The sequence below is a fragment of the Pinus tabuliformis genome, chromosome 7 (assembly GCF_031772625.1).
Source record: "Pinus tabuliformis cultivar Carrire ecotype Pingquan chromosome 7, CPIR1, whole genome shotgun sequence".
NCBI classification, from domain to species: domain Eukaryota; kingdom Viridiplantae; phylum Streptophyta; class Pinopsida; order Pinales; family Pinaceae; genus Pinus; species Pinus tabuliformis.
Genome location: NC_142293.1, coordinates 1,473,182,161 through 1,473,209,264, shown reverse-complemented (window position 1 = coordinate 1,473,209,264; position 27,104 = coordinate 1,473,182,161). Strand labels below are relative to the sequence as shown.

At 35.6% G+C, this 27,104-nt stretch overlaps 2 protein-coding genes across 7 annotated transcripts in view; both read right to left on the bottom strand.

Moving 5' to 3' along the window:
• Positions 1–968: 968 nt before the first annotated feature.
• The window catches only part of LOC149253371 (disease resistance protein RPV1-like), a 60,710-nt gene continuing 34,574 nt past the window's right edge, over positions 969–27,104 (bottom strand). For 5 of the 6 annotated variants that reach the window (XM_089459894.1, XM_089459897.1, XM_089459896.1 and 2 more), the window contains exons 3-8: positions 4,722–5,221; positions 3,423–4,528; positions 3,040–3,336; positions 1,886–2,950; positions 1,647–1,709; positions 969–1,543 (exon numbers count right to left, since the gene is read on the bottom strand). In XM_089459894.1, coding sequence (XP_089316020.1) covers positions 1,094–1,543; positions 1,647–1,709; positions 1,886–2,950; positions 3,040–3,336; positions 3,423–4,358 — 2,811 coding nt within the window. In that variant the 5' untranslated portion in view covers positions 4,359–4,528; positions 4,722–5,221 and the 3' untranslated portion in view covers positions 969–1,093. Of the gene's footprint in view, positions 1,544–1,646; positions 1,720–1,885; positions 2,951–3,039; positions 3,337–3,422; positions 4,529–4,721; positions 5,222–27,104 lie in introns of all 6 variants that reach the window. The other variant, XM_089459898.1, reaches the window with a different exon arrangement.
• LOC149253372 (putative 2' cyclic ADP-D-ribose synthase BdTIR) lies at positions 4,718–5,209 on the bottom strand. Its single transcript, XM_089454462.1, has one exon. It carries the CDS (start codon positions 5,207–5,209, stop codon positions 4,718–4,720), a length of 492 nt encoding a protein of 163 aa, XP_089310588.1.

The window sequence follows — 27,104 nt, the reverse complement described above, 5'->3', positions numbered from 1 at the left end:
AAGGACAGAACAACATTGCTATGTATAAAAGGCAAGACAAATAAACATAATCATGAACACAATATAAAAACAATCAACATTGCTATGTATAAAAGGCAAGGCAAATAAACATAATCATGAACACAATATAAAAGCAATCAATGGGAAAAACCAAAAAAAGGAATTTCATTAGTCCTTGGCTAAGATGGTAGGGGAGCCCACACATGCTCAACCCTTGGCGCTTTAGAATGGAGACTAATAAGCCTATTTATAAACTTCTTTCCATCCAAATACAAGTGACATCATACCATGGGCCACAAAACTATGTGCCCCAAATCACTCACTATAAAGTGTCATTCACGAGTCAAAGTTAATCCTAACAAACTTTTGATTTGTGATTACTACTAAAAATATTCTAGAATATTCTGAAAAGGTTAATTTAATTAAGGTTTCAAATCCCAACTCAATAAGTTACTCCAATAAATTAATAATTTACCAAATCCCAACTCAATAAATTACTCCAATAAATTACCAATTCACCATACTAAAATAAAAATAAACAAATTAAATTAAATTTCTGAAAACCTTATTCCAAAATACATATACATATATCACCATAATAATTTTAAAAATAACATAACCACTGAAAATAACACAATTAACACAATTAATTAAATTTTTAAAATATATAAAACATAAAAATCCATATCACATTTTTTTCAATAAAAAAGAAAAAACGAGTTTAATGACATAGAAAATTTTGTGACCTGTCCAAATAATCAGCTTTCTGCCCATAAAAAAAAAAAAAAAAAAAAAAAAAAAACAAAAAAACCAATTTTATAGCTATATACAATTTTAAAACAAATATTCTACAATTTTAATAAAAAATCCATGCCACACTTTTTCTATGAAAAAGAAAAAACGAGCTTGGACAATTTTGTGATCTATCCAAATGTGGCCAAATAACATTTTATTAAACTAAACAATTTTAAAATAAATATTTCTTCCATTTTCATAAAAATAAAAATAAAATACCAATGTTTATAATTTTAATAAAAATAAAATACATGGGTTGTTTTATAAACGTGGCAAGGGTTGAGATGGTATAAACCTTTTACGCAAACGCAGTGATGATCTCTTTGCAAACTTCCAAAACGTCCTCCCCTTTCTCAACCGTCACTATCTGTCCCCATTCTATACCCTTTGCATATTTGAAATATGCATTGATTTTTTCGAGCCATTTGAAATCTTTAAACAAGTTGGAATGCTCTGTCCATAAAAATATGTGTAGCCTTCTTCCACCAACCCCTCCACAGAAGGTTTCGTAGACGTGATCAGTGTCACCATTATTCCAATTACCCTCTTGAAATGTAACACGTACACGAAAGCAAGGGGAACTGACACTGTAACCACCGTCAAGAACGCACAGCAATATACCACTCAGAGAGCAGAAATTTACTAACTCCTTACAAAAGTGGATATCTCCCGTCGCACCATACACGATATCCTCCATTTTGGTCTTAAACCTCCCCAAAATACAACGAACTTCGTTCCGATTAGACATCTGCAAAAGTTTCATGAATTAATTTCAATTGAATAAATCTAAAATCCAAACTATACAATATTATTCTTATTGGTATCTCATCTCAGATAACTTTAACACCCACCGCCCTGACATCTGCTAGTCCAGTAATGCTTGCAGTAGATAACTTTTCATGATAAGGCAATCTCTGCACGGAACTTTCAATTTTAAGTTAGAGAGAGCATATATAGTGTTTTTTAATTCAAATCGCAATATCCCCAACAGTTAAATTTAAATATATAAGCTTACACCAACACCCGTGCACCACCAAATACCCTATAGTTCTGGGTACATAAAGACCCGCGCACAGATCGATATACTCACCAAAAGTTCCCCGATGTCGTTCCAGATAGTTCTCGTGTCGGTTGAAATGTTGAGACGATCCAAACGTCCACACTTACTCAATCCTTCCAGCCTTTTTAGCTTCCAACATCCCCTTGCTTCAATCTCTTGTAGCGATATTAGACCACCGACATTCAGGGTCTCGAGATTAATACAATTACTTACTCGGATGAGTTTAAGATTTGCTAGATTTGAAAGAGTTGTTAATGTCTTCAATTTGGGGCAGGATGAAAGGTCTAGCTTTACTAGTGCTGATGGCAGGGCATTGACCTTCATTAGCACACTATTTTGTGAAAGATCAATAGTTTCGAGGCTGGATAGAACACCTTCGGGAATGCATATCTCGGATATGGATGTGGAATTCAATGATAAATCTCTTAAAACACTCTCCTTATCCTGGAAAGTAAAGTTGCATATTGGACTTTGTTTTATGGTCAAAAACTTGATCTTCGGTGCTTCAATTTCTTGTGGTAAGATGCGCCGTAGAGCGGAGCATCCATCCAGAACCAACTCTGTCAAACCCTTCAACTTGCCCAGACAAATTGGTAACTTTGTTAACCGTGGGCTCCTTATTTTTAGTTGTTCTAAATGGTCTAGTATTTCCAAACAGTCTGGTAATTCTGATAAACCAGTATCTAGTAAATTCAGACATCTTAAATGCATTTGATATGGGATTGCCAGAGGCAAAGCTACTAAGTTTCGACAGCCTTCGAAGTCTACATACTCAAGAGTGGAAATGTTTCCCAAAATATCGGGTGAGATGGAAAGAGAGATGCATTCTCGCAATGAGAGATATTGAAGTTGCAATAACTGAGAGAAAGTGCTGGGCAGTGCCGTCAGATTAGAGCAGCCCGATAGATCTAAATGTCTTAGGTTTGGAAGTTGGGAAAACTCAATTGGAATTGACTGTAGGAACGCCAAATTTTTTAACACGAGCTTCGTCAATGTTCCCACGCCTGTTCCCTTCCATCCTAGGAAGCGGAAAAGGGGAGCAGTGTTCCGTCTAGTAATGCCATCAATACTCATCTCACTTAAGTGCGAGGGGGGCTGCAAAGCACATATGAGCTGTTAATTTGATCGCATAATTGCATAAATGACAAATTTAAGTCTAACAATACTCACTGCGATGTGCTTACATCATCGTCAAATCTGTTGAACAACGATTGGAAGTCTTTGCCCCTACACTCAATTTCTAGAACTCTTAATCTTCGCAGAGAGATCGAGGGTGGCAAGTGACATGAACGGACATGGCGCAAGCGAAGCCATACCAAGTCTCCAGAGACATCCCACTCGTACAAAATAGGTGACAGATCGTAGGAACGCTCAATTACAAAGAGATGCATACCTTCAACCTCAGTTTTATTATTCACCAAGTCAAATCGCCCGGTTGTTTCGGAGGACCGAATTCCCCGTATCCTGATGCGTGATCCGGCCTGACAATCAAATTCAGCCTGCAAGTTAAAATGTCTATTTTCTTTATAATAAACAGAAAACTTAATAATCAATCAAATTTACATACCTGCAATCGCAACATTTGCTGTACATCATCTGAGCTAGAAAGTCGTAGCGGCTGAAGCGTCGGCAACGCACGAAGCTCTTCCCGGGCAATATGTCTTGCCAAATCCCTGAGTTGATTATGCACTGTAATTTTAACACTTCCATACTCGTCACCATGAACGTCCACGAGGCATTTTTGACGGAGACTTTCCAGATAACCAGCAATTCTGTTGTTTTCATATAATCCCTCCAAAACTTGAACCGCTAACTCTCGCTCTTCTCCAACTAAGAAACAGCCAATGTCCAAGAACACCTCCTTCTCTACAGGGTCCAGAGCTTCATAGCACACTTTTAATGGGTTAATTACATCGGAAAGCAGAGTTGTAGAGAGTTTGTCCAGCTGCCACTTCCAGTACTCTACAGGCTGGCCATGAAAGAGTCCTCCCAAAACCTTTAAGGTCAAAGGCAACCCCTCACATATCTTCAGAATCTCCTCGATTAGACCTTCGAATTCTTCGGATGGCTTAGATTCAGAGAAAACATGGCGGCAGAAGAGCTCTCGGGCGTGAATTTTATGCAACGGCTTTACATAATATACTATAGTTCTTGCAGACGAGCGTCTGAGTAAATCCTGATCACGAGATGTGATCAATATGAGACTCCCAGAGGGCAGGTCATCCGTATCTAGCAGACCATCTATTTGATCCATATTGTCAACATCGTCCAGAACCACAAAAATTCTCGGGAGACGGCATATACAATTTCGTAAAATACTCTTCCCTTTATCGATATTGTCAATATGCTTGAAACGAACACCCAGCAGATCAAAAAGGAGCTTATTTTGCAAGGATAGTAAATCCCTTTTACTGACATCACATAAAAAACATGATCGGGTAAAGCCGGAACATTTCAAGCCGTAGAGATATCTAGCGAGAGTTGATTTTCCTACACCAATCATTCCAGTGATCCCCACAACAGTTACTGGATCTCTTTGGTTCTTAATTTTATTTTGAAAATCCTCCGCTGCTTGGTGCAGACCAACTGAGCATTTACCGACTTCTAGTGGTTCCGCTTGAAGTATCTCGTATTACAATTTTCACAATTTGCTCCAAAAGTTCGCCAAGGTCACTAATAAGCCACATAGATGTTTAGTAAGAACCAGTTATGAATCTAAAGCTTACTAAGAACGAAATTTGAAGCCACGTAGATGCTTAGTAAGAACGAAATTTGATATATCTAAAAAGTCTCATAAATTTACTAAGATAAATTGTAAAGCCTGTATTGATAAATTGAAACCGCGGAAGCATGAAAGCCTTATTACCTTTCTTTTGTTTTGTATGGCAGACCAGAAATACGTGAGGCTTCATTGAGGGCTCTCTTCCATTTCTGAATGACGTCCTTGGTGACTCTATCTTTGCGTTGGTGATCTTCGAAGGCCTTTGCATAACGCCCTTTCTCAATGTGACGAAGGTCGGTAGGCTCAACGTCGAAAAACACAGGAATAACCTTTGTGTTGCGCTTATGATATGATCTCAAAATCCACAGCAACTCATCTAAACACCAACTTGATTCAGCATACGTCTCTGAAAAAATGGCAATGTGAAGAGAGGCAGACTGAATGGCGGTGCTGATGGCAAATGAGATAGTATCTCCCGTGCGAATTTCATCTCTATCCAGAAAGACACTGAACCCGCAGTTTATGAGGCGATGGTATATGAGGCTGGCAAGCGTCTTTTTAACGTCCGGTCCTCTATGGTTTATAAACACTTGGAATGTTTCCGGCACTATCTCTGCCACTTGCACCTCCATAACTATCACCTCCTGCAAAAGGAAATAGATGATATAGGATTCAATAGATGATGAGGGGGAATGCTTATGCAGACAAAAGACGATTGATGCATTCAACTGCGAAAGTATGATAAAATTGGGCAAAGAGTAAAACTATAAATAAAGTGATTTGATGGGTCGATCAACCGATGCAGGCCTGGAATTTGAAGTTCCAGAGAATATTTTGTATTTTAAACGTATTTTACGGTAAATGAAAATCTTAACACATCCACAGTGACGGGTTAAAACTAATAGGGGTTAAAACTAATAGGTTGAAGGTAGGGTATTTTAAATAAAGCAACTGAGACTTTTATAGATAAACTGCCATAACTAACTAAATCATTTCCCCAACTGGGAAACTCTTAGAATTTAGACATCCATAACTTCACACCATCCTTTCTATGATTTACAGATTACATTTCCCAACGGAGACTTTTATAGATAAATTGCCATAACTAACTAAATCAATTTAGACATCCATAACTCCACACCATCTTTTCTATGACTTACAGATTACATTTCCCATGTGTGCCATGTAAGAAGAAGACACATTCCACAAAATAGAATGAGAAAAAGAAATGTAGTGATTGAGAAGCCGGTCCAAAAACTCTTTGTTCACCATTGGTTTGTCGTTAACAGAACAAGCAGGAGTAGTTGTTTATCTTGCACGGAAAATAATTGAAGAGTTAGTTGTTTATCTTGCACATAAAATAATTTAACATTGTTTTTCGAGAGGCCTTTTCCTATTTGTTGGAAATATTAACCTTAACCATCTCGTTAACATTTTGACAAAATCATACTTGTCAGAGGTATTTTTGCAAGTTGCTTTTTTGTTTGAAGATGGAAGGACTGAAGCCACACAAAATATTGCGGGAACCATTTCGCAGCACATCACAAAAGTTAAAAAATTTAATAAAGTTTAGCAAATAACCCCTGGAGGATCACTGTCCACACTCAACAACAATAGCGTACTAATTATTTTTCTCTGTCATGTATTAATGTCAAATTGTGTGTTGACATAAATATGAATGAAAAAGTCATTTTGTAAGAAAAAAAGAGAGGGTGAGTCTGTGAGGTAGGAAGGTAGGAAGGAGAAAATAGTGAGGTAAGAAGGTAGGGAGGAGAAAATAGTGGAGCAAATTTTGGTGGGCGCATGAAAACAACAATTACTCACTGTGTTACTCTGCAACCCCTGGTGAAGTGTAAATCACTGTAAGTATTTGTTTTTACTTGGTGAATGAGCCGCACTCTCATATCACTGTATTTTCATAAATTAGAATTTAATCCTAAGTTTTATTGAGTTGCTCCAAACTTACTCTTTTTACTCTGTTTTGCAGTGAGTGAATTCTATGTTTTATCGAGCCTCTGTATAGCTTCTTTTTCTAACATGGTATTGGAGCGGGTTAAGCTTTGTTACTGTAAGTGTTTTTAGTAGCAGTTAAAATTGTTTTGAGGGTAGATTGTTTTTAGCATATTTACTAGCAGATAGACAGTTTGTTTTTTTACACTCAAAAATGGCAACATCAAGCACAAGCTTGACTAATCTTCAAATACCTCAGTTTAATCGAAAAAATTATGGTTATTGGGCTATTACAATGAAAGCCATGTTTTCTTGTCAAGACATTTGGGATTTGGTGGAGAATGGTTTTCAAAAACTAGCAGATGCAACAACATACAATGTCTTATCTCAAGCAGAAAGAGATTTGTTAAGGGACAACCTGAAGAAGGATGCAAAAGCCCTTTTCTCCATTTTTCAAGTAAGAAAGTCTTTTCCCAAGGGTTGCAATAGTAACGAATTCCAAACAAACATGGGACACCCTCCAGACAGCCTACCAAGGCATGGAAAAATTCAAGACAACAAAGCTACAAACTCCATTTTTCAAGCAAAAAAGTGTTTCCCCAAGGGTTGCAGCAGCAACGGATTCCAAGCAAACATGGGACACCCTCCAGTGAGCCTACCAAGGCATGGAAAAAGTCAAGACAACAAAGCTGCAAATGTTGAGAAGAGACTTTTAAATACTTTGTATGAAAGAGTCTGAGAATGTAGACTCATTTGTTTCACATGTAATTCGGTTGGTTACTCAAATCAAGTTTCATGGTGAGACACTTGAGGAAAGAAGAATAGTTGAGAAAGTTTTGAGAAGTTTGCCATCAAGGTTTGATGCCATTGTTGTGGCCATAGAAGAGACAAATGATCTCTCACAGTTCTCAGTGGATGAGCTTAATGCATCAATGATTTCTCATGAACATGGACTTAATAGAGCAACAAGCTCCTCATTGGACCATGCCTTCAAGACACAAGTATCATTTGGTCAAGGTCGAGGCACAGGGAGATCATACACTATAGGAAGAGGAAGAAGCCCACACAGAGGTGGAAGAAGCATCCCTTCAAGCTCAAGTGGAAGAGGCAGCAATCAAAATCCAAGTTAAGGCCCAAGCCAAAATCAATCACAAGGCCAGTGGTATGATAAATCTCAAGTTCAATGTCATTACTGTAAGAAGTATGGTCGTTATGCAAATGAATGTAGAAAGAAGCAATATGAAATTAGTAATAAACCAAGTGTAAATTTCACAAAAGAAAATCAGAACCATGATAGCATGTTTTTAGCTTGTAATGTAGCACAAGAAAAACAAAGTGATATATGGTATCTAGATTCAGGGTGTAGCAACCACATGTCAGGAAACATAGAAATGTTTTCCAATCTAGATGAAAGTGTGAAATCTGAAGTGACATTAGGGACTGATAGCAAAGTCTCTGTCATGGGAAAATGAAGAGTTAATATCCTAACAAAGAAGGGGGAGAAGAAGTACATCTTAGATGTTTACTTTGTCCCCGGTCTGAAGCATAACCTCATAAGCATTGGATAGCTCATGCAAAAGGGCTGCAATGTCTTCTTCAAAAATGATGTGTGCACAATTTTGGATAGGCCTCCAAGACAACAACTGATTGCAAAATTTCAAATGACAAACAATAGAATGTTTCCCTTAAAACTAAAATCAAATTTGTAGAAAGAAGGTGCACAAGCACAACTCTCAATGAACTCACAAGAGAATGGAAGAAAAGATGCAGTTGTCTTACAAGTAAACTTTCAAGCAGAGGTCAAAGATGAAAATTGGTTATGGCATTTGAGATTTGGACATCTCAACTTTGGAAGTTTGAATTTGCTGCATAGGAAAGGCATGGTGAAGGGACTACCACTCATAGAAAAATCAGACAGCCTATGTCAAGGATGTATCTTGGGCAAACAACATAGAGAGACATTTCCAGCAGGAAAGTCAGTGAGGACAAAGGCATATTTGGAGATTGTCCACTCAGATTTATGTGGATCAATGCAGACACCATCAATTGGTTGCAGCTACTATTTATTGACCTTCATAGATGACTACACAAGGAATTCATGGTTATATTTCTTAAAAGAGAAAAGTGAAGTGTTTGAGCACTTTTGCCAATACAAAGCTCTTGTTGAGAAGCAAAGCGGACACTACATCAAAGTCCTTAGGACTGACAAAGGTGGAGAATACATCTCAAATGATTTCCTTCGTTTTTATTGGGATCATGGAATTCACAAGCAATTTACAACAAGGTATACACCTCAGCAAAATGGTGTCGCAGAAAGGAAGAATATGACCATTATGGAAATGGTAAAGAGTATCATGAAAGCAACGCATTTTCCAAATGATTATTGGGCTGAAGCTGTCGCTTGTGCAGTGTATATCTTGAATAGATATCCAACCAAAAGCATCCAGAACATAGTTCCTCAAAAGGCATGGAGTGGAAGAAAGCATAGTGTCACTCACATGAGAGTTTTTGGATGTATGGCGTATGCACATGTCCCGGATGAGTTGAGGAAGAAGTTGGACATCAAGGGGGGAAATGTATATTTGTTGGATACAGTGATGAATCCAAGGCATACAAACTCTAGAGTCCATTAACCAAGAAGGTCATAATCAGCACAGATGTGCAGTTTATAGAAGAGGAATCATAGGATGGAAGTTTAGAAAATACAGTCAATGTCAAAAGCATGTATACCACATGAGGACGAAGAGGAATTAACTGCAGCAAGTAATTTCTAAACAGTGACTCCCTCTACTCCTATTCAAGTGAAACAAAGCAGGCAGCAATCAACACCATCAACAAATAATAGGATAGTTTCGCGCAACCAAGAAAGCGCTTCTCCAAGCACATCGTAAAGCACAAAACCAAGTGACATGTCAACCCATCTTCAGCAAGCACAAGAAGACCAAAATTCATAAGTTTAAATGAAATTTATGAGCAAGATGAAGTTGACAGTAGCGTTGTTCTGAATTCCTTATTTGCCTTGTTTTCTTATGTAGATGACCCAATCCATTTGGAGGATGCAATCAAAGAAGAAAAATAGGTTGCGGCAATGGAGGAAGAAATAGAAGCAATAGAAAGGAATGACACATGAGAGTTAGTGAACCTTCCGAAATGAAAACATGTCATTGGAGTGAAGTGGGTCTATAAGACCAAAAGCAACATTGAGGGAAATATTGAAAGGCACAAAGCAAGGCTAGTTGTCAAAGGATACAAGCAACAACATGAAAGAGATTACGCGGAGACGTTCGCGCCAATGGCGAGTATGGAGCTAGTGCATGCAGTTGTGGCGATCGCCGCACAACATAAATGGAAAGTCTATCATTGTTGATTTCAAACAAGTCATGAAGAGTGAATTTGAAGTGACTGACTTGGGACTGTTAAGATATTTTTTGGGCATAGAAGTAAAGTAAACAGAAAATGGCATTTTTATCTCTCAAAGAAAGTATGTGGCAGACATTTTGAAGAGGTTTAAAATGCAGAACAACAAGTCCGCACCAACTCCAACTGTCATAGGGTTGAAGTTGAGAAAAGAAGATTGCAGCAACAATGTTAATCCGACATTATACAAAAGCATGATAGACAACTTGATGTATTTGACCGCCACTGGGCCGGATATAATGTATGCAGTAATCTTGGTGTCGAGGTTCATGGAGACACCCAAGGAGACACATTGGCAAGCATCGAAAATTATTCTAAGTTATGTCCATGGGACAAAACAACATGGCATTTTGTACACAACAACAAGTGATTTCAGGTTGGTTGGTTACACTGATAGTGATTGGGCAGTAAGTGTCGATGACAGATAGATCACGTCAGGATATGTTTTCCATTTGGATTTCGAAGCCATTTCATGGACCTCCAAGAAGCAGCCAATAGTGTTATTGTCAACAACAGAAGCTGAATATGTCGTAGCAACATCTGCAGCATGTCAGTTTGGATGAGAAGGATGTTGAGGGATCTTCATCATGACCAAGAGGGAATGACAACTATTTTCTGCAACAACTCATCAATTGCATTGTCAAAGAATTTTTTCTTTCACAAGAGGACCAAGCATATTGATACTAAATATCATTTTATTAGAGAGATGATTAACAATGAGGAAATTGTGTTGCAGCACTGTAGGTCAGAGAAACAATTCGCTGATATCTTCACAAAGCCATTGGCACGTGAAAGTTTTTTTTATCTCAGAAATTGTTTGGAAATCGTCAATTACAGCAATTGTGATTAAGGGGGAGTGTTGGAAATATTAATCCCAACCACCGCGTTAAACACCCTGACAGTAGCCATACTTGTCAGAAGTATTTTTGCAGGTTGCATCTTTGTTTAAAGATGGAAGGGCTGAAGTGAGAACAGTATCGCGCGAACCACTCTGCATCGCATCACAAAAGTTAAGGAATTTAATGAAGTTTAGTAAATATGGACAAGCATTTACTACGTGACTATTTCCCATGCTCCACAAACACCTACGCGATTATCGTCCACTCTCGAAAACAACAATGTATTAATTATTTTTCTCTGTCATGTATTAATTTCAAATTGTATGTTGAGATAAATATGAATGAAAAAGTCATTTTGTAAGAGAGAAAGAGAGGGTGAGTCTCTGAAGTAGAGAGGAGAAAATCATGAAGCAAATTTTGGTGGGCACGTGAAAACAACAATTACTGAGTTTTGTTGTGTGTTACTCTGCAACCCGTGGTGAAGTGTAAATCATTATAAACCTTTGTTTTTACTTGGTGAATGAGCCGCAATATGAATGTATTTTCATAAATTATAATTTAATCCTAAATTTTTTTGTGGTGAGTGAATTCTATGTTTATTAAGCCTTTGTATAGATGCCCGAAATCAAACTTCGTGAAACAACCATAGATTCTACTTTTTCTAACATTATTGTCTTTGGTATTTAGCTTGAATTGGATTAATATTTGTATAAGCAGAGGATTTCAAAGCAAGATCTCTCATATGTTAATGGTACAATCAAGTCACCTTTCCTCAATTAATATTAGCATTGTTTTTTATTATAATGAGGAGTCTTATGTGAAGATGACCTATTTGTTTCTCTATAACTTTGGTTCTCAAGGGCTTTGCCAATCAATTGCCACCATAAAACCCAAGACAACCTTTTAATATTAATCACAAAACTTTTCTGCTGATTGATTTGGATTACTTTTCTCATTCTCGTGCTCCATTCCCACCTTAGTTTCATAAGGTTAAGACTCGAAAATTTTTAACAGGCAAAATCTATCGTGAATCCCTAAATAAAATAGACCCTCTTTTACTTACCACAACAATGTTACATTAAATATGAGAGGTTGCATAGTAATAACTAAAAATAGAAACAATTAACACTAATAAATATGATTAACACTAAAAAAAATAACAAATATGTGAAAACTAACAGTCAACGACTTTTGAGTCACAACCGAAACAAATTTGAAATTCCACGCCAAATTGATGGATTAAATTAAATGCCTAACTCGTGAGCCTCATAGGAATTGTACTTTTTGAATGCGTGGGCTAGCAAGCAACACCCGACTACAGAATGCTTTGCTTTGCATAGAATTTTAATAATTTTAGATCCCCTTGTAAACCTTGATAAATTGAGTAGTAAATACTGCTTTGTAATTAGATCCCGTGTCAACCAGCTTGATGATATACAGGGTAGTAAATACTCCTTTTTGATTATGTAGGATGATGGATAAAAGTAAATTCCTATAGAAATTAATTGAGAAAAACAACATGCAATGCATGTTAATCTCACAGGAACCGTACCAGCTCTATGCTAGGGCAAGCAAAATCTATTAGACCAGAGCATACAAAACACACAACAAATTTATACTCAAATTCTTAAACGGCAATAGCAAAGAATAATTCACAAAGACAAACAAATGGAGAAACAACAAGAGTACTCAATCAGAAATAGCAGAATAGATAGAACAGTCACTGGAGAACAGAAATCACTTAGCATTACATAACAGGGTTGGGCCTTGGCTTTCTTTATTTGGCCAGAGAAATTAAAAAATTTTAGAGGCGGAAGAAGGATCTAGAATCCTGTATGTGATTCAGATGGAGATCTAGAAACTAATGGCGATGTAGAAGGATCTAGAATCCTGTAGCTCTAGAAACTAATGGCGGTGTAGAAGGATCTAGAATCCTGCATGTGATTCATGAATTTGGCTTCACACTTAACATTCTCCCACTTGAAGCCAAATAAGAGTCATCAAGTCACACCGAGTCCTACCATGCCTTTACATAACTCATGTTTATTTCGTGGTAGAATTTTAGTGAGCATATCAACAGGGTTGCTATCTGTATGGATATTTTCCAAGAATCATTGTTCTTCCTCCAACACATGTCGGATCCAATGGTACCTTAAGTCAATGTGCTTGGTTTTTGAATGAAATGTTGGGTTTTTCACCAAGTGAATGGCACTCTGACTATCACAATATAACACATACTTGTCTTGCTTTATTCCTATCTCTCTTAGGAATTGCTGCATCCACAATATCTCTTTACAAGCTTCTGTTGCAGCTATGTACTCTGCTTCTGTTGTAGAGAGGGCTACTATTCTTTGTAGCCTTGACACCCAAGATACTGTTGCACCTGCAAATGTATGCAAATAACCTGTAGTGGAATTTCTGGTGTCCATATTTTCAGCCATATCTGCATCTGTAAATCCTTCAAGCACAGTCTTATTATGACCAAAACATAAACAATAATGACTAGTACCCTTGAGATACCTCAAAATCCATTTTACTGCTTTCCAATGTTGTTTGCCTAGATTGGCAAGGAACCTACTCACTACTCCCACTGAATATGCAATGTATGGTCGTGTGCATACCATGGCATACATCAAACTTCCAACTGCTGAAGCATAAGGATTCCTTCTCATCTCTTCCTTCTCCTTGTCATCACTAGGACAATTTAGTACTCAGCTTGAAGTGGGTTGCAAGAGGTGTACCAACTGGCTTGGCATCCTTCATATTAAACTTGTCAAGCACCTTCTTGATATATTTTTCTTGTGACAACCACAACCGTCTGTTTTTCCTGTCACGCATAATCCGCATGCCCAATATCTGTTGTGCTGGTCCCAAATCCTTCATTGCAAATTTGATACCCAAATTTTTCTTCAACCTATTGATCTTATTTTTATCATGCCCAACAATCAACATCTCATCCACATATAACAATAATATTATATACTTTCCTTGATCATACCTCTTGATATAGACACAATGGTCAGCTTCCAACCTCTGAAAACCATGTTCCAGCATGAATGAATCAAATTTCTTGTACTATTTTCGAGGTACCTATTGCAACCCATAGAGACTCTTATTCAACCTGCAAACGAGGTCTTCTTTTCCTTTTTCTATGAAACCTTTTGGTTGCTCCATATAAATTTCTTCCTCCAATTCACCATGAAGGAATGCAGTTTTTACATCTAACTATTCACATTCTAGGTCTAAAGCAGCAACTAGACCAAGAATGACTCTAATGGATGACATTTTAACAACAAGTGAGAAAATTTTAGTAAAGTCAATACCTTCTTTTTGGGCAAAACCTTTCACCACCGCCCTTGCCTTATGCCTCTCCTTCTTTTCGCCACCTTCATGCTTAATCCTGTAAACCCATTTGTTTTGTAGAGCCTTTCTTCCTTTCGGGAGGTTTACCAACTCCCAAGTTTTATTTTCCAGCAAAGAGTTCATTTCTTCTTCCATTCTTCATTGTTCTAAACTTTACAAGCTTCTTGAAAACAATTAGGCTCACCTTCATCAGTCAACAAAATATAGTTTGAAGGAGGATACCTTTGTGGAGGCTTATGAGGCCTGGAAGATCTGCGAACCAACTGTGGTGGTGCATTATCAGGTTGAATCTCCTGTAAAAGTTCCTGCAAGATTCCTTCTTCTTGTTGTTCATCATTTTCCACTTGTTGTTCTTCATGCTCCTGAATTTGCTGTTCATTTTCTTGTATTGGTGGTATGTTTTCCTGCTGCTCTTCAAACCTGTCAATAACTTTCTTGACCTCCAACTCATCTATAGTCCTCTTGAACATTCCTGACTCATTAAATATAACATCTTTGCTTCTAATAATTTTATGTTTAACTGGATCCCATAGATGATAACCAAAATCTTCATCTGCATATCCCAAAAATATGCATTTGATAGATTTATCATCTAGCTTAGTTCAATTTTCTTTGGGAATATGTACAAATGCTTCACATCCAAAGATTTTCAAGTGAGAATAATTCAACTTCTTACCAGTCCAAACTTCTTTAGGGATACCGCCATCCAAGGTTGTAGTTGGAGATCTATTTAAGAGGTAGCAAGTGGTCCTAACTACTTCAGCCCAAAAATTCTTCTCCAAACTGGAATTGGACAACATACTTCGCACATTTTCCATAATGGTGTGATTCATCCATTTTGCGACACCATTCTATTAAGGAGTACCAGACATAGTCTTCTCATGCTTTATGCCAAACCTATTACAATATTCCTTAAATGCATTTGAGCAATATTCTCCACCATTATCTGTTCTTAAACACTTCAACAATTTGTTAGTCTCTCTTTCAACAGCAACATGGAATTTTTGAAATATTCCAAACACTTCACTTTTACTTTTCATAGGATATGCTCAAACCTTCATGGATGCATCATCTGTAAATGTTACAAAATATGATGCTCCTCCTAATGATTTGATGTTAACAGGCCCAAACACATCTAAGTGTACCAATTCTAACACATTTTTCTTTCTGTCATGGCCACCTCTAAGGAATGAAACCCTTCTTTGTCTACCATATATACAATGCTCACAAAAACCAAGATTGTAGGATTTCAAACTTGGCAATAAATTTTTACCAACAAGGATTTTTAAGCCCTTCTCGCTCATGTGACCCAAACGCTTATGCCACAAATCTGTTGAATTTCCTTCTTTTGTGACAGTAGCCAAATCTGATTTTCCTATCAGTGTCTTCAATGTGTATAATGTTCCTGTCTTGGGTCCTTTGGCCACGACCAATGCTCATTTGCTAATTTTCCAGCCTCCTTTTCCAAAGCTTGTGGAATAGCCTTCATCATCCAGTCGTCCCATAGAGATTAAACTCATGCGCATTTCTAGTACATGCCTGACCTGTTTCAACAATATATCTTGTCCCTCTTTCATCTTGACCTAGACATCTCCCACTCCAACAATACTGCAAAAATGATTATTCCCCAAATGCACTCTACCATAATCACCAGGATTATATGAAACAAAACTATCTTTGCATGGGGTTACATGGTGTGATGCCCCAAAGTCAAGGATCCAATCAAAGCTACTGCTAGATGTATATACACATGCATCCTCTACTAAAACAATAAACAACACATCACCTTTTGTGGCTATAGCAGTAGCCTCGCCTCAATTTGTGTTGGATGACTTGTGATTTGTATTGGACAATCTTTGATCCTTTTGTCCTTTCTTCCAGAATCGACATTCTTTCTTCATGTGCCCAGGTTTGCCACAATGAAAGCAGATGATCCTGCTTCTCCTTGATTTTGATCGGCCTCTTGAACTTGATCACCCTTGCCGGCCTCGATCCATTCTCCTACCACAATCAGCTAGAGCTAGAGCCTCTCCTCCCTGGTTTTCTGCAATTAACTTGCGTCGTAGCTCCTCATTCATTAAACTGCTGCTGACATCATCAAACTTCAGGGTCCCTATAGTTGTTGAAGTGCTCATAACTACAATTAAATTTTCTCAACTATCTGGCATAGAATACATTAGCAAAATGGCTCTAATTTCATCATCTAAAATGATTTTAATAGAGGCACGCTGATTAGTAATAATATTAAATGCATTCAAGTACTCAGCAACTGAAGTACCCTCCTTCATTTTGAGATTATAAAGCTTCTTCATCAAGAACACTTTGTTTGATGTTGTATTCTTCTCATATAGATCATGGAGCTTCTTCCATAATCCTTCTGTCATCTTTTCTCGGAACACATTGAAATAAACATTCTTTGCTAAATATTGGCAGATTGTTGCAATCAGATTCCTATCTAGCTTATTCCACCCTTCATTTGTCATCAATGAGGGTTTCTTCGTTCTGCCCTCAATCAGCAAATATTGATCCTTCAAAATCAGTATATCCTCCATCTGTGATTTCCATAGGGCAAAATTAGCCCCGCTCAACTTCTCCATATATGTAACTTCTATCTCCATTTTCAATATATTGATGCCCAAAAACAAAAAAATTCCACTTAAAAATAAAACTTTAATTATTACTCTTTAAAATTTAGTAATAATGATCTTGCTCCTTTTAAAATTCCCTTTTCAAAATTCTTGCTCCTTTTAAAATTCCCTTTTCAAAATTCTTGCTCCTTTTAAAATATACTTTTCAAAATTCAAACATATAATTATTTATGTTTCATAATAAATATAAAAAACATATATAATGTTTTAACCTTTTCACATTTCACACATACATATGTTGGTTTGAGAAAAAAACTTGACGTATGCGTGCAAGCTTGATGTAAAAAAACTTACAAACACCTAGTTTCAACTCCAATCTCCACGGATCTCCATGTTTCAACATAGGTCCATGACCTTGTTTTTCTTGCAGCAACTGTCTTTTAGTTCCAACGTTCCTCAGCTATTTCCTGGACAGATCCTTCAACAGCTCCAGAGGTAACAGCCAACGTTTTAACGAACACTGCCAGAGTAAGGCGATGGCACTAAGCGGCTTGCACAGTGGATATTCGACCCTAGCTCTGATACCAGTTGTTAGACCAGAGCATACATAACACGCAACAGATTTATACTGAGAGACTTAGACGACAATAGCAAAGAATAATTCATAGAGACAGACAAATGGAGAAACAACAAGATTACTCAATCAGAAACAATGGAAGAGATAAAACAGTCACTGGAGAATAGAAATCACTTAACATTACATAACAGGCTTGGGCCTTGGCTTTCTTTCCTTGGCCTTCTTTCCTTGGCCAAAGAAATTACAAATTTATAGAGGTAGAAGAAGGATCTAGAATCATGTATGTGATTTAGATGGAGATCTAGAAACTAATGGCAGTGTAGAAGGATCTAGAATCGTGGAGATCTAGAAACTAATGGCGGTGTAGAAAGATCTAGAATCCTGCATGTGATTCATGAATTTGGCTTCACATTTAACAAAATCCACCATTGGTAATGATTGGTAAGTGCACTTCTACAATGTTAAGTATTGCCAGCCAATGCATAACAACGTAAAAATGTAGATGATGCGTATGATGTTATTTGAATTCACATGACTCTTCACGATCCCAAAGGTTCACTGTGATGATGTCATGTTGGTTCTTGGCAATGTCCTATTAAGATTAGAGATATAAATAAACAAACCCTCAAGAAATTCTTGATTTACATCAAAATTGTGTAGAATTTCCAAGTGAGTGTGAAATAATGGAAAAAAGTTAGAGAGGGAAAGGGGGCAGACATATGTGGAAAGTGTGGAGAAATTCAATAAAAATAAATGGAAATTGTGTTAGTTTGGTTCTTGCTTACTACTAGAAAGATCGTAGTTCATAGTTATTAAGTCACAGTGTATTTTAAAAAAATTTAAAAATTTATTAAAAAATAAATAAATTATAATTTTATTTAATCTAGTGTAGTTATATAAATCAATAGTAAATAAAGATAAATATCAGTCCACAATAAACATTAAACACTGGTTTCATCCTACATTCTAAGTTGCTAAAATATATATAAAAAATAATCATAAAAAATAATTAAGTTACATCTTTATTTAAAATAATAATTATTTTTAATAATAATAAAAGGAATTAATATATAGATATTACAAAAAAACATGTAACAATATTTTTAACCATGGATATTTACTCTTACTTTATCATGGAGATTCTTATTTATAAATAACTTTTTTTAGAATACTATGGGCCAATACTACGACTCATCAATACCACATTCCTAAAAATGGATTACTCATTTTATACAACACTTGTTCATATGATATTTTTTTTAATTAATGAATTTAATCAAAAGGGAAAAAAAAAAAAAAAAAATAACTAATTTGGAAATAATTTTATCTTTGATTTGTGTATAATACTAAAGCATATTCTAGAATATTCTATGGAGATTAAATTTCTATCAACCACCTATTAACTATTGATAATTAAATTGCAAGGAAGCAGACTTTGTTACAAGAAGGAAAATGGTTACGGTAGGAGACCCTGTGGCAACTAGGGTTTTGGCCTCACTACTCATGGTATAGTCCGTAATGGTGAATAATCATGTAGAAATGGAGGAATTAGTGAATCTTGAAGAAATGGCAAATGCATATGCAAGTCCTTCTCAAGAAAACCAAACTAGGGTTTCTTACCGTACTTGTTGAAATATGGAAATGTCCTTTCGATTGTCTATGAAGTACCTTCCTTTAATGTCCCTCTCGGGATGAAGTTGTCAACAGTGCGAAATATTCTTCGAATTTTGGTTTGGCCTGCAGATTTAATGGGTTTTGTTTGTGATTAACTGATTTACATAAGTGGATCTCCGATACATGGAAACCCCTTCTCTCTCAAGATCTAAATAATTTCCCCATTGCTTGGGTTTTTTCGTTGTTCTCTTCACTAATCGCAAGGATAAGAAGATCATTTGGGATTCCAAGCCTTGGTTCTAGGGTAGTGTTGGCCTCTTCATGTAGCCTTGGTCCACTTCTTTTGACCCCGTTATGACGACAATCTCCTTGGCTCCAATATGGGTAAAGCTTCTGAACCTTCCCCTGCATCTTTGAAATTTTTCTGCATCTGCTACTATTAAAAATTTAATATGCAAAATATTGTATTAGTACCCTAGACTCTAAACATTTTCCTAAATCCCTTTATGATCAAATAAGCTTGGACATGGACTTTAGCAAGGGTTTTCCGATCGAGAGCAATTTAACGACACCATATTATGTATGGGCTTAGAAGCTCGATTATGAAAGTGTTTCATTCTTATGTTGAGCATGTTATGAAATAGGACATGTAATCAAGCATTGTCCTAAGAGGATGTAGAGCAAAAGAGTTCACAAAAGTAGTTGGAGGCCTAAATAGTTGGAAGGTGCACAAAAAAACATGATTTTGTACACAAGGAGGAAAATACTCAAGGCATGGAGGAAGTGAAAGAAAGTTAAGAAGAAGATAAAGAAAATTTGGTAGAGGAAGAAAAAACAAATCAGGAAGAAACAAAAGTCAAAGAGGATCCACAGAATTCAGAAACTGAGGAGGACCGAGTGCAGAAAACCCCAGTGATTATTGAATTCTTAAGAAATAAGTCTAAAAAAAAAAAAAAACTTCTTGGGCTAATCAGGCATATGGACAAAGGAATAAAGATCACTCTCAGCAAAGCAACACTATTGATCCATCAGAAAACACAATTAGATCTAGGTTAGAAAAAGGGAAAAAATATATCGCCAAGGAAAACGAGAAGTCAATCAAACTTCAAATGATTAGTTGTATTGGAATGCAAGTACATTTGGATTCTCGGTGTTGTTTGGAAAATTTTCAGTTGGAATGGAAATAAAATTATTGTATCACGAAGATCTCGCTTGAGGGTTTGGATTGAGTCAACATGCTCAATTTCAAACCCACAAGCGATATTGTCAATTCTGAAAAAATGCAATGGTTCTCGATCAGATCCCAACTTTCTCGTTTTTTAATAAAACACTCATATATGTTCCTTTGAAAAAAATTATCGATAAATAAATTAGAATTGTAGAAGCCATATTTCAAAATAGACAGGCCTATCAACATAATAATAAATATTATTATCAATTATAAAAAGAATTAATGTATGAATTAAACATATATACATTTAAAAAAAATGTGTAACAATATTTTTAACAGTGAAGATTCACCCCTATTCCACCAAGAAGATGCATTTTTAGACTTTTAATTAAAATGATTAATAAAAAATGTTATAAGAACATTTGTAATTAGAAATGAGTTATGGTTTTTTAGGCATAGGTATAAATAAGTCATGGTATTAAACCATGGTCATATAACAAAGCCTATTTACAGGTTAAGAATCTCCATCGTAAAGTGGGAGTGAATCTACATGTTTAAAAATCTTGTTACATGTATATTTAAATGTAAATATGTTTAACATATATATTAGTTATTTTTATAGTTAATAATAGTATTTATTATTTAAACTAAAGCATGTTGAGCGAAGTGTTCTCGTTGATGTCTAAGTTTAGTTATTGATGTCAAGCCTATGAAGAATTTTAAGTATGTTGGAGGTTATTGTCAAGTCCAAGTCATTGATGTCGAGCAATGATAAGTTCATATGGAGCTTGTTGCAAGTGATATTGTTGAGCGTGTTGGCAGTTCGAACGGTTGTTTCAAGTTTAGGGGGATCTTGGTAAGTGTGTTATCATTGATGTGTCGCTGCTTAGCTTGAGAGCAAGGATGAAGGTTATATATTTGAAGGAATTTCTTCTTCAACTCCTTAGCTCAAACGAAAAAACTAAGTATTTAGTTGGATATCCTTCTCTAAGATCTTTCCAATAGTACATGGAACTTAGGCCAATTCCAAAGGAATGAGTAGAAATCTCAGTTTGAAAGTTTATAGTTCAAGAAAGATTCCCCCTGGTCATGGTTCCAACGTAGGCCTCTTCTGCATCGAATCGACACCAAAGTTCAAACTTGGTTGCGTGGAATCAATTAATTTGTACAACCTCACCTCACAAGATAAAACAAAAAAGAGCTACGAAGTAGCTTAGCTCCTTTTGCAGGGGATGCTTAAAGAGTACAACATTATCATTTTTACGAGAGTTACAGTGACATATCTCCCATGTAAGCGATGTATGAATATGACTTTGCATTGGAAGAAGGTGAGAGTTTCACGTAACATTATAACATTGAACAACAAATTCAAGGATGTGTCCCTTTGTCTTGGTCAGTTTTAATTAATTTCATCATTTTTTTTCCCATTAAAATCCATTATTTTTATAGAACATTAATTTCATCACTTTGTCCACATTAAAATTCCATTCTATTTTCATAAAACAAGAACCATACCATACGGTGTTTTATAATATGACGGATATATATTAAAAAACAAAATAACCTCGTCACAATTTAGGAAAAACCAAGGAATTCTTAGATTAATAAGGAGATAGAAGGTATAAGAGAAAAAAAGAAGGTATTCTTTATCTGAAAGGATAAGGTAAGAAGGAATGAACCAGAACCATATTCTTTAGGTATCCAATAAAGAGGAATCTTATATCAGGTTTCTTATTCTTACATAAATCAATTACCTTCAATAATTAGAACAAGATACTTAGAATCATAGGCGAGGAATCAACTACACAATACACAATACTTAGACTTTAGAAAAAACACTATAAACAATAAGATTGAACTCAAACATATTATATAGTTATATAATAGAGAACTTAGAAATAATAATAGGAAGCTCACCCTAGTCTTCGTAAAAAAAAGCAAAGGAGAATAAAGGCATGTGCACACCTTAGGAAAAAGCCGAAATAAAGACATCCTCATACTTTGATGACACAAGTCAATTATGTAAGGAAAAATTAATAAGAACATATTTTAAATTTAAGGTAATATTGGTTTTAATAGGTAGTTATTCTTTTGTAATCTTAAGTAACATTGATTTTAATGGGTAGTCAGTTGTTGTTCATCGTTGATATGATATGTTTCTATAACATTAATTTAAACAAACAAAAAAAAACTCTATTTAATGCACAATGTGTGTCCTTTAATGTGTAAATTGTTGTGGTTGGATATATCATTAAAATATGATCACAAGTGTAAATCTTTGGTAAATTATTGTTGGATATATTGTTAAAAGATGATCACAACCAGTTGAATGTGTTTAATCATTGCGTTCAAATCATGACAAGGTAACATAACATATAAATCATCATGTAGATTTACTCTCACTTTATTATGGAGATCACGGAAAATTTTAAGAAACTCCCTTAAATCTATATTTATAATAAATGGGTGAATCCTCATGATACATAGGAAAAATGGAAGGTAATTTTATTAATAATATAATATGTATATATAATTATTTTTTTTACGAATCTTTCACCAAATTATATTATCTTGTAAAATCATGGCGAATGTGTTGTAGTCATTTTTCTTTTTGGTTTAAAAAAAAGTATAAAAGTATAAAATAAATAGACATATATGTTTACTAAAAAAAAGTATAGACTATAGTTGTGGTTAGACTATGGTGTAGGCCCAAAGTTTGGGTTAGTAAAATAAAAATATAGTTTAAAGGGAGTGGGCTAGCCCCACTATTGCCAAGCGGAGCAAATTGTTTAAAAGCGCACAACTATCAAAAAGAATCATTGTATCATATATCAGGCATGCACTTACACCGACTCTGACATCACAACTAGCTCGACGTTTATATTACAAGGCACCCCGGAGTAAGTGGTTTTGAAAAGTCAATGTTGGGGTGATTGATAATTGTGATCAACCCGAATGACACAAAGGGACAAAACCACTTACTAACAAGGGTGCCCCCAAGGCTGGTTTCCACATCGTCACTTCCACGTCACTCCACCTCACCCACCACACTTCCACATCACCTACCACATTGGCCGCCATGTCACACTTTCGTACTCTTTTGTCTCGACTCTCCATTACCTTAATTATAATTTTTCCTCCATTTGTTTATAAAAACCCTTATTTCACCCATTTCTTCTATTTTATCTGTCATTTTCGCTCCAGTTGTTTCTCTTGACAACCATTGACAATTGACTCTATCATTAAGTTGCTTTCGAACTACCAGGGATTTAGAGTCTTAAATTACCTCGTGTTTTTTAAAGTAAATATGAAAATAACCAAAAAACACACTTTATCTAGTTCTTCCACCCATATACCCCTAATGGACATGGAACATAATATTTCAACCTTGTTTGTCCATTAAATTTAAGGGAAGGCCGTCAAAATATTCTAGCCAATCAGATTGAGTTGGAAATTTCCTCAAGATTAGTTAAATCGAGCTTATTTTCCACAATTATCCATCAATCTTACTTTTTCCCAAAACTCATCAGCTAGTTAACCTCATCTTTATACCCACAAAGATGTTATGTAATGAATTCCCTTAGTGAAAACATTTTTCAAGTGTTTTCCATGTTGATTCGGTAAGCACTGGATTTTCCCCAATCTAACAATTACACTACATTTTCCAATGAAACCCTTTTGTCTGTCTACCAGGGCCTGTCAACAGAGGATAGAAGTAAATTATATAGCTTAATTTTGCCTCCAAATGCAGTTCTTCCACCGGAGTTTACAGAATTTCCCATAGTTTGTTTTTCTAAAAATGTCAGGCCATTTTTATCTGTAATTATGGGATATTTGGGAAGAGATAATACCACAGCGATTGATTGTCAATCCTTAGGGATTTTCCATTTAGTGATGCAACCTTGCATTGTGTTGGATATTCCCACTTTTTGGGAACATTCCATTAATCTACAACTTATCAACTTTAGTATTTATGGGTGCTTTAGGTTTCCTTCCTTGATGTTATACCTCTTCATGTGTGGTCATGTTAACCAATTCATAGATTTGGGTATGAATGTCATGGATATAAATAAGCAGAAGAAGACAATGATAAATTGGACTAATATGATCAGGTGTAGACAAAATAATGAAGGCTTCTCTTTTTACATTGCTTCTTTCATGTCAATTGTCTATAAAATCATCAATAATATTGCTCCTACAAGAATTTTACCAAAGTTTCAATCTATTTTACAATTGAGCAAAGATTTGAAAGTTGGAGATTGGTTCTTGTTCGAAGAGTTTGTAGAAATAAGATTATATGGGGCAAAGATCCCACCATACAAGTTTCCTTCTTTTGTGCCCATGAGAATATTTGCATTGGAATTTATTAGAAAAATCTTGAATGTAGATAAAGTACATTGTGTCCCAGTTAGGAAAGGACTTTTGTTTAAATTACCCAGGATTGTTGGCCCCTTTATTGTAAATAATAGACAAGCTGCAAAGGAGACCGAGAAAAGGCTGCAAGTAAAAAAAATTCAGCAGGGAGAGAAGTGGCACTATGATCCACACCAAGTAATGTCAAAGAGGAGGTTGCAAATATCCTGTGCCCCTTATATCCATGAACCAAAGCCAAAACTTGAGAAATTGGCAAATCACGGCTTGGTGGAGACATGAGGGAGTAAGGAGGTAAAAACCCCTCTTCCTACTGAAATAGGGTTGAAAAGAAGTGTTGTTGATGTCATGGATCTTTATGGAGAAAGTTATTAGGGCAGTAAGAAAGCAAGAACGACAAGAGGTGAGACAAAATTTGAACAATTCATGGAAAGACCTTCAAGTGAGGTTGGTTTTCATTTGCAATTGGGAGAGATTAAGTGTGCACCATCATCTCCAATTGCAGATGAAGAAGAGCATAGTTCCTTGAATGTCTTAAAACATACCTATCAGCAAATTTAGGAGAGGAACATGAAGATAAAGTCTAATGTTATGGCTCAACTAGAAGCTCAATCCATCTCTGGTTATCAAACCAGACTTCTTTCAGCTATGGATTTTGAAAGAAACCAGTTGAGATTTTCTTTCACTCACCCTGTGGCCTAGTTAATTTCCTTTGGTGTAGATTTTAAAACAATTAATTTATCTGTGAATACTAAAGACATTCCATTTTCAGATAAAATAAACTTGCATAGGTAGACAAGGGAGTTAATATATAATGATCTCAACAAAACATCACTAGCAGCAATTAAGACAACGACTTTATTAGGAAAGGTGATAAATCAATTAAAGCTAGAAAGGGACAATTCCTGAGCCCTTCATACTCAAAATGAAGAGTATAAGAAGTTGATAATCAAGTTTGGGGTAAACCTAGGGGATAAAGTAGCAGTTCAGTACTTGATCAAGGGTGCAGAGTCTGAAATCCAATCTTTAAGGAGGAAACTGAAGCTACCTATAACAGAGAATGTTCAACCTCCAAAAGTGGCCCAAATCGAAAAAGAAAAATAAATCTAGAAATAAGGAAATAGCAATTTTTAAGGAGCTCAATGCAGATCTGCACCAGAAGATAAACAAGCATGTTTGCAAAATTGTAGTACAACCTGGTGTTATGACAGAGCTAAAGATCTCAAAAGATGAATTGAAGAAACTACAAAAAAATATAGATGATGTAAAATAACAATTGAAGCATAAGGAGAGACAATTGAACATGGCCAAAGAGAATGCAACTGAGCATCACAATAAGTACAAGTTATCATGTGATGAAATCAAAGAACTAAAATAAAAGATAAAGGGTAACTTGTCTCTTATTCAAGCAAGAGAAATCATCGGGAATGATATCATTCAATAAATCATAGCATGGGATCATATGGTAGTCATAGCTAAAGAAAAGGTAATGCTTAGCGCCTTTGAAGTCATCATCTACACCAATAAAACTCAATCACAAGAAAGTGCACAGTTGGCTAAAATCATTGATTATATAAATGTTAAGTCTTCTCAAGAATTAATGGTAGTTGACATTGTAGAAAGAACAATTATGATGTTAGAAATAAGCAATATGGTGCAAAAGAACATGTACAGGAAACAAGCATAAACCAGATTTTAAGAAGTCGGGGAATTTGTGGTAGATTTTAATTCCAAATTTGACAAGAGAGTGATAGTAGGGTTACCTCCATGTTGGGATCAACAGGGCAACCTCCTTTCTTGGGAATAATATGAAATATTATTGGTGGAAGAAAAAAGTAAGATTAGTGCATCTCATGAGAAAACAACAATTTTGAAAGGAGCTACAATCATGAACTACTTGCAGAGGGACTTCCAGCTGTTATGGTTAGTAAAAACTTTATTCACTGAGAAGCCCACATACACCAAGGTAATCAACTTAAAAATGGACTTCAACAGAATGTTACAGTGTCCAATTCCTTATTTCACTAATGAGTGTTTGAGTTGTGCAACCTGGAGCTTCATCAAGTGAGCATGAAGTTGCACAAGAGTCCCAAGTTATCGAATGATTATTTTTAAATATTTTCAATTTTTGGAAAATGTCTCATTTTGTAATTCTAAGAGTTATAAATTTCAAATAGTTTAGTCTTTTAATTTTCATGAGGACCGAATGGTTAAGAAGTAGTTGTGACATTTGACAGTTTTGATTATTGTTTTCAATGTCAAAGTTCCTTTAAAACAAGATCAAGGAACCAGTTTTGGTGTTCTGACTTTGGCTTAGAGACAGAATTTTTATCGTGCAATGTACAAGATTTTCTTGGAGAAGTAGTGAAATTTCAAAGACAATTCCAACTTTCTGTTGATTATGCCATGTTTCGTGTTCTATGTAAGTCATTTGTGTATTGTTATTCATTTGTGTACTTAGCTTAATTTTTTATTTCCACTTAGTTTACTAAATATATATATAAGGTTTATGTTTAATTGTTATTGTTCCACTTTCAAATTTTCACACTTAATTTAATTATTTTTCTATTTATCATTTAGTAAGTGACATGTCATGAAAAACACGCTTATAAATTCAAAACCTTTCGTTAATCAAAT